Source organism: Poecile atricapillus, chromosome 25 (genome assembly GCF_030490865.1).
Source record: "Poecile atricapillus isolate bPoeAtr1 chromosome 25, bPoeAtr1.hap1, whole genome shotgun sequence".
Classification (NCBI taxonomy): Eukaryota; Metazoa; Chordata; class Aves; order Passeriformes; family Paridae; genus Poecile; species Poecile atricapillus.
In genome coordinates, this window is record NC_081273.1 from 3,282,070 (window position 1) to 3,297,509 (window position 15,440).

Genomic DNA, 15,440 nt, shown 5'->3' on the forward strand with positions numbered 1-15,440 from the left:
GGCACATCACAAAAGTCATTATGTCTACATCCCTCCTGTACTGTGGAGAGTACAGATAATATTATTTATCATTTTTTGGTCGTCTCCCTTGTGGCAGAGAGGAGAGACCCACCTCCCACAATCCATGTGGTACAGAAACACAGCCTGCATCCTGCTTTGATTCCTGAAGGAAACGGCACGTCCTCAGCAACAGATTTGAAATATCCAGAGTCTTTGGTTCAACAAGTTCAAATCCAAGCAGGATCAATACCTTCTCACTCCTGAGGTATCAGCAGGTAATTGGGTATCGTGCAGTGATGAGTAACCTAGTTTGCTCAGAAACTGCAAACTTTAATCTTCATCCATTCCTGGTACATAGAATAGCGAGGGAGGAACAGATCAAAGGAGAACAGATCAAATTGAGCTGCATTTGGACCCAGATTGCAGAAAAAAGGACTTATTCTTAAGCAAAATGGCTCAGGCTTCTGAGGTTCAGCACCTTGAGAGATTTGAGTACAACACAAGGCAGAGAAGTTTCCACTTCTCCATTACAGCCACCTGTGATCCCAGTGCCACCTCCCCCAGGGTTTAGGCTGCTCCTGAGCCCCCCTGTCCAAACTCACACACAACATCTGAGCACCTCAACATCTCCAAATATCCACGACTCCCACCCCAGCCTTCTCCCCTTTTCCCATTTCCAGCCCTGCAATGCCCATGGCACCAGCCCTGGTGCAGGTGAGGAGAAGCTGGTCCAGCTTTCCAAGCAGGAAGGTCCTACCTTGCTGCAGGAAGTTCCCAGCTCTGCCATGGAAAGGAAAAGTGCCAAGGTAGAATTATGGGCAGAACGAGACAGAAAAGCACCGGGGGCAGCAGAATGACCTATTTGACAGATTTCCCTGCCGATCAAAGCTAACTTTGCTGAGAGCTTCTGACATCTGATTAATTACGTGGCGCTGGCTCGCCTGAAAATCCCGACTTTCCGGCAGCCCTCGCTTTTCCTTCTCACAGCCCTTGGCGGCCAAACCCGCTCCCCTGGTGCCAGCAGAGGAGGGGATGGCAGGAGGTGGCTTTGCCAAAAGTCCTGGCCTGTCCCTGGGAGGAAGGAGATAAGGACAGCCGGGGACAGAGCCCCTTTGTCTCAGGTGCCTTTTGTCACGGGGAGATAGGGGGAGGCTGCCGTGCGCTGACATTTCGGTGACCAAATTAAAATGCGCCGCCACAGAGACTAAATGTCATTAGCCTCATTAGAAGTGATCGCATTAAAATAAACAACCAAAAGAAAAATAAAAAATTAAAGTGGAAATTAGCCAATGCCATCAAATAAAATAAATAAATGGGGAGATCCTTCGAGGACTGCGCAGCCGATGCCAACGGAGCTGTGAGCCGGGAAGGGGCATGGCTGGAGCAGCCAACATCTCCATGGGCTCTGCTGCCCCCCTGGACTGCGATGAGACAAATCCACTGCTGCTGTGGCCCCAAATGGAGCTACACCTTTGGGAGAAGTCTATGGGGTCTAAATCTATGGGGTCTAAATCTATGGGGTCTTTGGGGCTTCCAGACAGTTGCAGACAATGCCCATGTCCCCCAGACTGGTGCTGCATCCTGAGGGATGCACCCCGTGTGTGCTGCTCTGACAGGAAGGAGGATTTTTTTAGCAGCATCCAGGTCCCTCTCAGGTGCTTCCCAGTCAATTACTGGCCGACACCAACTGCGTTTGGCTGATGCTCTGTGACAGGACTGCCACACGAGGTGGAAGGCTTGGTGAAAGAACTGCCACTTTGTCCTTGTAGAGAGAGAATTTTTTCCTCTAACCCCTCTTGCTATGCAAACGCCATTTCCTTTGGGGCGGGAGAAGTCATCAGAAGGCCCTTGCAAGATCCTGCTTATGACAGAGCAGATTTTAAAGCCCAGAGATCTCCTTCCCCCTCCTTCCCTTCTGTCAAAAATTATAATCATCATTTTCCAGCTTGCTGAACAATCAAAGTGTGGCCTATATTCACTGGAGCTCCTTCCACATGCTGCATGCATAGCAACAAGTCCAGGAAACAAAAGGCAGAAGTAAACAGTTGGGAGAGAAGAGGCCAAGGGCTGCAGGAGGGCAGCAGAGGGACACTGCTCAGAAAACATGTGGGGCACACGAGCCTGGAGCTGCTCTGAGGGCCAAAGCCCCATGTGAAGACCTCTTCCTCCATCCTCTGCAAGAAGCATGGGAATGCACATGCCTGGGAAGCTTGGTTAGTGGAAAAGGCAGTACCAGAAGGAAGCTCAAACCCTCCTGCTGCTGGGTCAGCTGGTCCTCGTGTGGCTGAGGAGCCAGGAGGAGCAGCCCATGGGGTGAATCACGCAGGACAAAGCCATGTGGAGCACAGGTAACCCCAGCTGCCCTCTGGGAATCCCATATCCCCTGGAAAACCCTATGAGTGCACCAGCTCTGCTCAACACTACAGACATTCCCCATGGCTTTGCTGTCCAGGCAGTTTGAGCTGATCAGGGCCAGTCCCAGCATCCCATCCTCAAGTGCAGAGCTGACAGGAAAGCTTTCCTGGGCTAGCCCTTCCCTGCACTTTGCAGCCTGCTTCAGTCTCTGGAGCAGTCAATCCAGCACTTTTCACTAGCGCTGAATTCACAGAAAAGTAAACCTAAAAATATCTCCTCTTTTTCCCCCTTCCTTGCCTGATCTCACACGTGTCCCTGGTGCACATGACTCTGCCGCACAGGCAACAGGTTCAACTTCCCAAAAGCAGCTCCTCCCAAGGGGGTGGCTCTTGACACTGACGAGTCCCTGCAGTACCTGAGCTTCCCAAACCACTGCCCTCAGCCACCCCACACTGTCTGAACCTAAATGGGGGCTAGAGGAAGAATCCCCCAGCTCCCCCTCAGCCAGACCCCACAGCACCTGGGCTGGTGTGTCCATCCCTTCACAAGGGTGATGCAGCCCCTGCCGCTCCCACCGGAGAAGCCACCTTGCCTGGTCACCTGTAGAAGGTAAAAACACAATCCCAGAGCTTTGGAGAAGCAGGCAGGAAAGAGTTTCTTCCCTCTAAGCGTGAAACGAAGAGGAGCTCCCTGGAAAAACCCACCCACGGAGCAGCAAGTGTCAAAGCCACCTCTGTTATGTGCTGTTGCCGCATTGGTAATTATAAGTACCGTGCCTTCATTAGGGAAAGATGACTGGGAGGCAAGAGATTTGCAGCAAAGCTGTTATTATTTTTAAGTTTAAACAAAAAGGAGGAGTGTGACAGCTGAAATCACTCCCCATCCTGCACATGCCAGCAGCCGAGAGCATCTCAGGGGATGCTCAGAGGTAAGAAGGGTTCAGCATCAGTGCCCAGCTTTGCCTAACTGGGGAGGGGAAAGGCAGGGCTGAGAAGCTGAGGGTGACCCCGGGGTCATGAAGGAGGTTACAGATAAAGATCAACAAGTTTTCCTCTATCCCCACCTGACTGCAGCAGAATGATCCTCCTGGGTACCCTGTTCACCCCGTGGGCTCATTGCAGCACCCCAACAGCCCCACTCAGTGACTTTGGTTTCTTACCAAGCAAAGCACAAACTCCAAATTTCATATTCAAGTGTAAAATATGAACACAGCTGTTTATGCAGCTCAAAATTCGCCATAACCAAATATTCAAGCCTTTGGAGAAGATTTTCAAAGGCGCCAGTTAAGGCACAGAGCTCCCATCGGTGCCTTTGAAACATCTCTCCCTTTTCAGTTTTTCACAGGGATTCGCACCAGCAAAAGCTCCTCCACCCGGCCGTCTGCAACCACGGAATGCACAAAGGAGATGCTGTCAAAGAGAAGCTGCTGGAAAACGCAAAGCAAGGTTCAGCACTTTGGGGCATCCTGAAAGGCAGCTGCCAGAGCCACCGGCCCTGAAACCCACAGCCCCCAGGGCAAATTGTTCTGGGAACTTGCCCTGGAGGGATTTGCACGGAGCAGGAGCTGTGTGTGCCTCCTCTCCTGTCACGCTCCCTTCCCACATCGTTTGGAAATGACAGCGAGTGCTGCTCCTCCCCAGCAGAATTAAAACATCCTCTAAGAGGCCAACACCAACCTCCACCCTGTACTGGGAGCCAGGAGATGGAGAAATCACCCTCTGACAGGGAAACTACAGGTCAAACCTCAGGAAGAGGCAGAGGAAGATCAGACAGTGCTTTTGGGCTCACACCCCGTCCTGCTGGGACATCTTCCCCAGCTTCCCTGATTCCTGGAACACTGATGGTTGCAGTGCCTTATCCACACCCATCCCCAGACTTTGGGAGAGCACAGAAAATCCCTTTAAGCCCCTCTTGCTCATATTGAAATGACACTAAAGCAGAACTAATGTGCTCCAGGTACTTATTCTCAGGCTTAGTCGCAGGGATCAGCAGCCCTCCACCAGCCCAGCATCCCCCACCGGAGAGAGGTGATTGTTGTGTCACAGGCAGTGGGAAAAGCATGCTCCTGCAGCAGGGAACCCTTTGGGAAGGGATGGGAAGGTGTTTTTAAAGCCTGCAATGTCTCTTTTGTAAATTTAGATGAGTTTTACAACCACCACCAAAGCCAGGCTGCCCTAGCAAGGATGATTTCACATAGAATCTCTGGGAGGATGCAGAAAGCAGCTCCTGGGTGGAAGGGTGATGGTGGAGCACTGGGGGACACCCAAAGACCTGATCCCAGTTCCCTGGAGCAGTGAAAAACAGGATTGTCCATCTCCCCCTGCACTGCCAGATTTTCTGACCACTGCCATGACAAGTAATTTCCCCCAGCCTGCAAAGGCAGCAATATAAATGTCTGAAGAGGCTGATGAGCATTGATTTTTGCCACCTGTAGAGCCATGATGTCACCCTGTAATTGCAGCTCCGACAAATAGATCCCCCCCTGCCCCAAATTCATCCTCCATCACAGCCCACCCTCATCTCAAAACAGCAGCACCCACAATGCCCAGCAGTTCAAAGCATTTGCCAACAGCTTGACAATTAAATTACCCACTCACCTCCCCATCCTGCAGTGCTGGGCTCATTAAAAACCCTCAGCATCCTTCCCACCTCAGAGAGCAGCCCATGTCCAGGGTCCCGCCTCCCCCAAGGCTCCAGATGACAACAGCATTAAGCCTTCGAAATTATTTTAGATAGAAACTTGTCTCACAGAGAAATAAAAAGCTGCAGAGTAAGACGCTCTCCATGACCAGAGGGGTCAGGGTTTCATTATTGCATTAACCTTTCGTGTCTTTAGATTCCACGAGAGTAAATTGGTAACGAGATGACACGAGGCCCAATGGGAAAAATGCATCTTTCCTAACAAAAATAAGAGAAGGGGGGAAGGACAGAGGTGGGAGCAGGAGAAAGAGGAAAAACTGGCAAATAAGCTATTACAGCTAATAATAACTTTGCGATGCTATTTTCTGCAGGAGCCTTCAGGTTGTGATGTTTCCCTTCACTCTAATTACACCTTCTAAAAGCAGGTTCCCTTCTCACTTTAACCACCCCGTGTGAAACTCCCGCAGGATTCAGATAAAAACGGAAAGGGAAAGAGTTTGCACTTCAGAAACAGCCTCTGCATATCCCAGGGGAACGTCACCTGCATAAAACCCTTGGGATTACGCCTGCACATAATAAACAGGCCAAAAAAAACCCCACTTTGGGAAGGTGCAGGCTCCAAAGGACAGCAGGGACCATTCACTTTCCCTCTGCCATCCATGACTTTGCCAACATGAGTCGTGTTCCAGCCCACAGCAGTGAAACCATGACTGAAATCACTGCTGGGACAGGTTGGGCGGGGAGGGAAAACATCCAATCTCTGCAAGCCAGGCACAAATAAAAAGGATTGGAGATGTTCAAATCCAGGGCAGGAAGGCAAAGCACCGAGCAGCCCAGAGTATTTCCCTTCCTCTAATGCAGGCAGAAGGGTTTGGCTTGATGGATTAAGGGCTGAGCCCAGCCAGGCAAAGTCCTGGGCTGGTTTAGCTCAGGGGACATCCAAAGGCAAAGCAGATATTGCTGCTTAATGGAAATAAGAAGGGAAAGCTACAACCGCGTAAGTGAGGATCAAGAAGCCTCTCCCAAGTGCAGGGGCTTAAATGGAGGGGCCTTTCCCTTCCCTGGCACACACAGAGCCAGAGCCAGCCTAGGCCTTGGCTTGGCCAAAACAGCCACATCCCCAGGAAACTGCAGCAGGCCACTGGCAAACAGCAAATGCGCCCTGGCAGGTTTCTGCCAGCTCCTGCAGTTTAAGGACATGTCGATGACAGCCCATCACGTGTCACATGTCCTCCCTTTTGGCCCTCACAGCTGCTTCCATCCGTTTCTCTGCAATTCCAACCCACAGAACCTCATCCAGCAAGAGGGTGAAAGAGCCAAGGCTCCACTCAGCTCAGCCTTGCTGAGGCACGCTCGCCCCCACACCAGGCACACCCACCCTGTCCTGCTGAGGATCTGTATCAAAAAAAGCCCCTTTACACACACAAAGTCAGGCAGCTCGCACAGCCACGGCTCCCTCGTGCTCACGTGCTAAATCACAGATGCACCATTTTGGTTTCTGGTGCTGCTGAGGAGCTCGAGGCTCTGCTGTCAAGGGTTCTCCACCACTGCTCGCCAACAGCCAAAGCACTGACCCCAGTGCTGCTGCACATCCCAGCCCCCTGCCATCCCACTGAGGGATACCCAGCCCATTCCAGGGGGTCTTGTACCCACTGATCTGCTCCATTTGCACTGGGACAGCTCCACAGGACCCCAGGATGTGGCTGCTCCCATGGCACAAGCCTCCACAAGCAAGTTTTAACCCAGGAACCCTCATGTTCAGCACTGCTGTGGGCAGAGCTCTTCTCCAGCTGTGACACGAGCAATCTCTCCCCCGCCAGCCTCACCCTCTTGCCACACACACCAACCCTGCACAGCAGAGCTGTAACTGAAGCACGGGCAGCTGCTGGAATCACAGCCGTGCCTCTCTCTGCCCTCCCGACTCCAGCACAATTCTCCCTGGCAGTCATGAAAAACACAGGCTGGGTTAGGATCGGATCCGAGCCTCGACACCCAGTCCCCACCAGCTCGCACAGGGATGATAATCTCTCCAGATGCTAAAAGTGCACATCATCGTCAAAACCACGCCGGTGACTTCCTCCCCCGGCGCTCACTGTGCTCCCCCATCACCGTCGCTGGATGCAGCGCTCGCTGCCCCGCTCGCAGCAGCACGGAGCCAGCGCTGGATCCAAACCCAGCATCTCCCCTGGCAAAGCCGTGGGGACGAGGCCGAGCCACATTTCGGGAGCCACCCGCTCGCTTCACGGAGCTTGCGGCACCGGCACGGCCTCCCCGAGTGCCTGGATTGAGGCGGGGGGGTCATTTTCACTTTGTAAAAGGGAGCGAGGGGAAGGCACCGAGTTTGCCTGGCAGGAATCGGGGGAGCACGGATGAGGAGAGCACGGGGAATAGCGTGACAGCTCTCACAAGAGGGAGGGCACAGCGGGTGCACAACTCTGAAAGGGAAAAACTGCATGAGCCCATCATTTGGAGGCTGAGGTCGCCCGAGGGGACAGACCCTGCCCCAGCTCGGGGGATGCTGCGGGATCCCTCTGCAGGTGCGGGCACCGCTCAGGTACCGGCGGCTCGGTGCCCACCTGGGGGTCCAGCACGGCTCCGGAGCCCCTCGCTGGGAGCACTGGGCGATCCCCCGCTGCAGGAGAAGTCGCTGCCCGCCTGCATGTGCGCTCTGGTGCGCAATGTGCGCGGAGCCCGCTGCCCTGCGCGCACACCCCGCTCGGCTCTCCCACCCTGCCAGCCCCTGCCTCCCATCCGCCGGAGAAAAAGCTTTCTGAGCTACCTGGGATGAAGAGCAGGGCAGTGGTGGCCGTGAAGACGATCCAGCAGGCAGGATGGTACATCTTGGAGCTGCGGTAGGCGAGCGGCCGCTTTGCTCGCTGCTTGCTGCTGCCGCCGCTGCTTTCCGTCTGCGCTGAATTCTGAGCAGGTTTAAATCCAATGTTTGCAGAGGGAGGGAGACGGAGTTAGCGAGCTGGAGAGAGGGGGAGAGACGGGAGCAGGCAGTCAGTGTGTCTGGTCTCCCCTTGCACACGCACGCACACTCGCACACAACTGGCAGAAGGAGCAGCAGGCTCGGTGCGTGCACCGGGAGCGCAGACCTCCTACCGGGCACCCATTGGTTCAGGATGCTGACTGACACACGCACACCCGCTCTCCTGCGGGCTGCACTCCGCAAACAGGGAGTTAAATGCAGCCGTCCACCCCCCGAGCATCCCTCCCGGCACCAGCTGGTGCCCGGGATGCAGGGAGCAGCTCTGGGATGGAGGCAGCAGCTCTGGGATGCAGGGAGACCTCTGGGATGGAGAGAGAAGACCCGGGATGCAGGGAGCACCTCTGGGATGGAGACAGCAGCCCCAGGATGCAGGGAGCAGCTCTGGGATGGAGGCAGCAGCTCTGGGATGCAGGGAGCAGCTCTGGGATGGAGAGAGAAGACCCGGGATGCAGGGAGCACCTCTGGGATGGAGACAGCAGCCCCAGGATGCAGGGAGCAGCCCCAGGATGCAGGGAGCAGCTCTGGGATGCAGGGAACAGCTCTGGGATTCAGCGAGCAGCCCCAGGATGCAGGGAACAGCTCTGGGATGCAGGGAACAGCTCTGGGACTCAGGGAGCAGCTCTGGGATGCAGGGAACAGCTCTGGGACTCAGGGAGCAGCTCTGGGATGGAGAGAGAAGCCCCGGGATGCAGGGAGCAGCTCTGGGCTGCAGGGAACAGCTCTGGGACTCAGGGAGCAGCTCTGGGATGCAGGGAGCAGCCCCAGGATGCTGGGAGCAGCCCTGCACCGACATGGGCACGGTCTCACCAGCTCCTCATGCACCAGCAGCCTGCAAAGGGGAATTTTTTCTTCCCCAGACTGGAGCTGGCTGGTGGAGCAGCCCCGAGCTTCATCCCCTTGGCTCACCCTGCCCTCTGCTCCCCTTGCTGGGAAAGCAGCAGCAGCTCTTTCCTACTGCTGAGGCAAACCAGGGAGCAGTCCAAGCTTTTTAGCATGAGTGGGTGTTTTTTTCACACAAAATCTCTAAACCAAGCAGCAATCTTCCCTGTGCATCCCAACTGGAGACATTTTTTTTTTTTTTTTTCCCTTCAGCAGCTCACAGAGCCCCCAAAAGACCTTAAGCTCAGGGTACCTGCTCCTGCAGACCCCCCACCCCATACCAAACCATATCAAGGAGTTTTCCTCATGCTCTCTTTTCGTTCCAGGATGCCACAATTTCCCTCCTTACCCCCAGACCCCCACCCTGGCACATTCCCACACCTTTGCTGTGCCCTGAGCATCCCCAGCACAGCTGCCCTCCCACAGCCACCTCCAGACCAAGGCATTCACCAGTCAGGGCTTGAGTTTGCTGCATTGCCAAAAACAAAAATAATAAAAAAATTTACAAAACTTAGTTTCCAAAACAAATAGTGCTTATTTTTGACATTTTATAAAAAAAGATGTTTCTTATTTCTCAGTAATGTCAGCTTTGTTCAAAACAGACTGTAAGTGTTCTTTTTAATGCTTTGGGACAAATTTAAACCTGCAGTTTTTCTCAAGACAATCTCTTTCCCTACTAACTCAGGGTTAAAGGTCTCTTTTTGAGTTCCAGGTCAGCCCAAGAGAACTTTCAGCCCAACACTTCAGATTTCCAGCTAACTCACCACAGCTTTCTGGCACCAGTGGCCACACACTCCTCCACATCCCACATCCCAGGGTTTCACCTTTTCCTCGCCTTAATCTCTGTTCTCATCTACCTGGGCTTGTTCTCACCCTCCCTGCATCCCCTTTTCCTGGATTATTTTCCCTCAAGACTCCTTTTTGCATTAAACCATCGTCTCAGGGAGCACCTGGCTAAGAGACACTCTGCACTGGGGTGCTGGAATCCTGGAATAACAATGGATCCATAAACACCAATTCCCACAGCCTGCCACAGAGCTGGGGCTGGCATCCAAATCCAGCCACAAACCCCTGATCATTCCCTCCCCTCTGGTCTTTTTCCCCTGTTTCTCTCACCCACCTGTTAAAACTCGGTACCACCACATCCCTGTCCATGCACACCCCTCTTATCTGGCATTATTTCCACACACAGCAGCACCAGGATGAGCAGGAACAGTTTGGTGCACAAAGCCATATCCACTGTGGATATCTGGAAGGGGTATCCCGACCCAGAGAGGGATGGGAGCCAAGCCCACTCTGCCAGGACAAACTTTCTCTGGCTTTTAACCATTATTCCTTCTCCATTTTCTACTCTGCATGAATAAACCATAAGTTTTTAAAAGCTTTTAATTCAACCATATTCCCACATTGTGTGCTGAAGGCATCCCATCTCCTGCATCCTCAGGAAAGCACCAAAGAAATCATGACTAAGGATTTAATTCCTTTAATAAGAGTAAAGTTATGCTGTTTGACCTCTGAAAGAGCTAAATCATCACATGGAGAAAAATCCAGCAAGCAGAGTGTCTCCCTCATCTCCCTCACCCTGGGATGAGGACAGGGATATTTCTGTCCTGAATTTCCCTCTATGATACCCCAACAGATGACACCAAGCAAATTTATCCTTTGCTTCGCGAGTATTTTGGGAAAACAACTGCAAAGAGACATTTGGGATTTCCCAAGGCTGCCAGGCATGTGGCTGCATCCTTCCTGGCCAGCCCAGGACAGGGCCATCTGTCCCCAGGGGAAACTGAGCTGCTCTGGGGCTCAGCTGAACCCTGTGGCTGCAGCTCGTTCTCCAAATCCACACAGCGAGCTCGGAATCTGCCCAAGGCAAAAAGAAATAAAGTTATCTTGGAGGAACTAAAGGAAACGAACAAAGAAATCATTTCTAATTAACAGAAATGTTTGATGGACTCAGAACAAACATGTTGCTCTGCTTTCAAACCCAGAGTTGAAAAGCTATATTTGGGTAAGTTTCAAAACAACACATTCTTACTTTTTATTTTTTTCTCCCACCACACTTCTCCCATTTGCCTTTTTTTTTTTTTTTCACCTGGCAGTGATTATTACCCAAATCCAGCACACACTGAGCTGCTCTCTTTGCATATATTTTGCCCAATTAGGCTGGCACCCGAATTGCCAAACACAGCTCTAAGGGTGACCTCGGAGCAGACCTTTGGTACCTCTCTGCCTTTACCTTCCCATCTGCAAAATGGGAACAAATGTGCTTTGATCAGCCAAACAAATCCATCACTGCTCACCAGCTCTGCAGGACCAAGCAGACACTGGCCCGTTTCATTTGTTTGATTTCCAAGACACATAATAAAAAGGTGTATAAATATGTATTTAGCTGGTGGAGCTTTTCTGGGATATTTGGGGTTCTTTGCTTTCTGATATCAAGCAGAGAATCTAAAATGCATATTTAAATTTGACAGGCAGCCCCCGATCGGAGAGCAGACATTCTGGTCCGCTGGGCACATTTAGACATGATTTTTGTGTGTATTTCCAGAGGTTTTTTTCCCCAGCTGTCTCAATGCATATTCACATCTGGGACCAGAGTAGTCTCTGGGGGAAATAACACATTTTCAGAGGTTTCCTCGCCCTCTGCTTGCACAGCCGGGGAGAGGGGGCAGAGCAGTGCAGGAGAGGAGGGTGAGGAGCATCCCTGCTCCCACCACGGATACTCCAACACCAGAGCAGCCTCTACTGAGCTGATCCCATCTGCCAGAGGTGATACCCACAGAGCCCTGCATCACCTCATGCCACAGATCACCACTGCCACAAATCACCTCTGCCACAGATCACCACTGCCACAGATCACCACTGCCACAGATCATCACTGCCACAGATCACCTCTGCCACAGATCACCATGTGCCACAGATCATCACTGCCACAGATCACCACTGCCACAGATCACCACTGCCACAGATCACCCTGTGCCACAAATCACCACTGCCACAGATCACCCTGTGCCACAGATCACCACTGCCACAGATCACCACTGCCACAGATCACCATGTGCCACAGATCACCATGTGCCACAGATCACCACTGCCACAAATCACCACTGCCACAGATCACCACTGCCACAGATCACCATGTGCCACAGATCACCATGTGCCACAGATCACCACTGCCACAAATCACCACTGCCACAGATCACCACTGCCACAGATCACCATGTGCCACAGATCACCCTGTGCCACAAATCACCTCTGCCACAGATCATCACTGCCACAGATCACCACTGCCACAGATCACCTCTGCCACAGATCACCTCTGCCACAGATCATCACTGCCACAGATCACCATGTGCCACAGATCACCATGTGCCACAGATCATCACTGCCACAGATCATCACTGCCACAGATCACCATGTGCCACAGATCATCACTGCCACAGATCATCACTGCCACAGATCACCACTGCCACAGATCACCACTGCCACAGATCACCATGTGCCACAGATCACCATGTGCCACAGATCACCCTGTGCCACAGATCACCACTGCCACAGATCACCCTGTGCCACAGATCACCTCTGCCACAGATCACCCTGTGCCACAGATCATCACTGCCACAGATCATCACTGCCACAGATCACCATGTGCCACAGATCACCACTGCCACAGATCACCACTGCCACAGATCACCACTGCCACAGATCACCCTGTGCCACAAATCACCACTGCCACAGATCACCCTGTGCCACAGATCACCACTGCCACAGATCACCACTGCCACAGATCACCACTGCCACAGATCATCATTGCCACAGATCACCACTGCCACAAATCACCTCTGCCACAGATCATCATTGCCACAGATCACCTCTGCCACAGATCATCACTGCCACAGATCACCACTGCCACAGATCACCATGTGCCACAGATCACCATGTCCCACAGAGCGCTGTCTCCCTGTTCCTCCAGGTCCTGAGGACCATCCTTGCCCTGGCCACCTCCACTCTCCTTCTCAAGCCCAGCATCCTTCACAGAGCATCCCAGCCAGGCCAGCCCCAGGGAACTGGATGGCACCTTTCTGAAGGGCTGGGACTCTGCAAGGAGCCCAGGTGGTGCCTTGTTTGTCTGCTCACACAGGGAGATGGAGGGGAGCAAAGTGGGAGCTCAGGGATGGGCAGGAAGGGGAGCACGAGAGTCTGGGATGTGCAGGAAGGGGAGCAGGAGCTCTGGGGTGGGCAGGATGGGGAGCAGGAGCTCAGGGATGGGCAGGATGGAGAGCAGGAGAGTCTGGATGGGCAGTATGGGTTGCAGAAGGGTTTGGATGAAAGGGATGCTGAGCAGGAGCTCAGGGATGGGCAGGATGGAGAGCAGGAGTTCAGGGATGTGCAGGATGGAGAGCAGGAGCTCAGGGATGGGCAGGAAGGGGAGCAGGAGCTCAGGGATGGGCAGGAAGGGGAGCAGGAGCTCAGGGATGGGCAGGATGGGCAGCAGGAGCTCAGGGATGGGCAGGATGGGCAGCAGGAGCTCAGGGATGGACAGAAAGGGAAGCAGGAGCTCAGGGATGGGCAGGATGGGCAGCAGGAGCTCAGGGATGGGCAGGATGGGCAGCAGGAGCTCTGGGATGGGCAGGATGGGGAGCAGGAGAGTCTGGATGTGCAGGATGGGGAGCAGGAGCTCAGGGATGGGCAGGATGGGGAGCAGGAGCTCTGGGATGGACAGGATGGGGAGCAGGAGAGTCTGGATGTGCAGGATGGGGAGCAGGAGCTCAGGGATGGGCAGGAAGGGGAGCAGGAGCTCAGGGATGGGGAGGAAGGGGAGCAGGAGTTCAGGAATGGGCAGGATGGGGAGCAGGAGCTCTGGGATGGGCAGGATGGGGAGCAGGAGTTCAGGAATGGGCAGGATGGGGAGCAGGAGCTCTGGGATGGGCAGGATGGGCAGCAGGAGCTCTGGGATGGGCAGGATGGGGAGCAGGAGCTCAGGGATGGGCAGGATGGGCAGCAGGAGCTCAGGGATGGGCAGGATGGGCAGCAGGAGCTCAGGGATGGACAGAAAGGGAAGCAGGAGCTCAGGGATGGACAGAAAGGGAAGCAGGGGGCTCCAGGGAAACAGAAAGCCTCCCCAGCCGGCCGTGCCAGTGGGTTTCACCCCCGTGCCCTTTCTGCAGCGCCCGCCCCAGGCAGCCCCCGCAGCCTCCTCCCGCCCCACTCCCTCCTTCCTGTCCCCTCCCTCGGGGTGTGTGTGTGTGCTCTGCTGAATGAAAGGCTACCCTTTTCTCCTTGACATCTTGTTAGAATGTGAATACAACAGCTATTGATTTGCATTTCGTGCAAGGAGAGAGGAAAAAAAAAACCTAGCTTTTTTCTTTTTCTTTTTTTTTTTTTTATTTAAAAAAAGACTCTCTGAACTCAGAGCTCCTGCAGGAATAAACAACCTGGATGGGGCTTGGAGCAACCTGGTCTAGTGGGAAGTGTTCCTGCCCATAGCAGGGGGCTGGAATGAGATTATACCGGCACAAACCATCCCGTGATTCTATGGATTGAGCATCAAGCACCCCAAGCTCTGCAGGGAGAGCACAAGGACCCACCTGAGCATCCTCCCCAAGTGTCTCTCCATCCCTGCAGCCCTTGCCAAGGGCAAACACTGCCAGTTACCCCAGGCTGGGCCAGCAGCACCATCCAGCCCGGGGCAAGGCAAGAACAGCAACTGAGCTGGACACGAGGCAACTAAATGAGCAAGAAAAGCCAGGGGAGAAGCAGGCTGGGGCTCGGGAGGAGATGGAGCAAGCAGCACTGCTCACCTCTTGATGGTCCTGGTTTGCAGTGCCATCAGCCAGGCTCCTTCCACGCAGGTCCCCAACCATTGTGACACCACCTGTCCTGCCACCCTTCCATGGGGAGAGTGTCCCACTCCTCCAGAGCAGGGCAAGCACACCCAGCACGCAGGGAAGGAACCGAGGGCGAGAAATGAGGGTGCTGAGGGCAAACTGCGATGCATCACCTCCCCCAGCGGCTTGCTGGGGGGATTAATTAGTGTTTGTAAAGCACTTTGAAGATAAATGAGACTGTGGGAGAGCTCCCAACCAGGAGAAAGGGGGAGATGGGGATCAGGGTGTGGTTTCTTATCTGGTGTGCAAGCTGCAGCCCCGGCTGGGCCGGTGCCACGCGGGTGCAGATGAAAGGTAGAACGGGAAAATTTCCGCAGCGTGAAAAAAAAAGAGAAATCATGCGCATGCTGCTTGGGAAAAATGAGTGAGAGAGAGATGAAAAGATGGGATCTAAGTCTCTAAAAGCTGTAGAGACCTGCTATTGATTCTGGCTTGGGAAGAAGGGGCCTGAACAAGAGCTGGTGTGTTGTTAAGTGCACTTATCTCCTCTTGTTAGATGGCAGAACGGGGCCAGATGGACAGGGTCCTAATTCCCGTCAAGAATCATTACCCACCACATGCTGGATGAGGAACCTCCAAAGACGTGCTGTGAGCACTGGAAAATGAGGCAGCACCAGGAGGTTGAGACCCCACAACGTCTCTGGAAAACCATTCCAGTGCTGGAGCACCACTTCCCTCAAATAGCT

The 15,440-nt window shown here is 53.6% G+C and overlaps 1 protein-coding gene across 1 annotated transcript in view; it reads right to left on the reverse strand.

Moving 5' to 3' along the window:
• Positions 1-7,965, reverse strand: part of LOC131588347 (opioid-binding protein/cell adhesion molecule homolog) — a 296,092-nt gene extending 288,127 nt beyond the window's left edge. The window contains exon 1 of the mRNA XM_058857153.1: positions 7,775-7,965. Coding sequence (XP_058713136.1) covers positions 7,775-7,835 — 61 coding nt within the window. The 5' untranslated portion in view covers positions 7,836-7,965. The remainder of the gene's footprint in view (positions 1-7,774) is intronic.
• Positions 7,966-15,440: the final 7,475 nt, after the last annotated feature.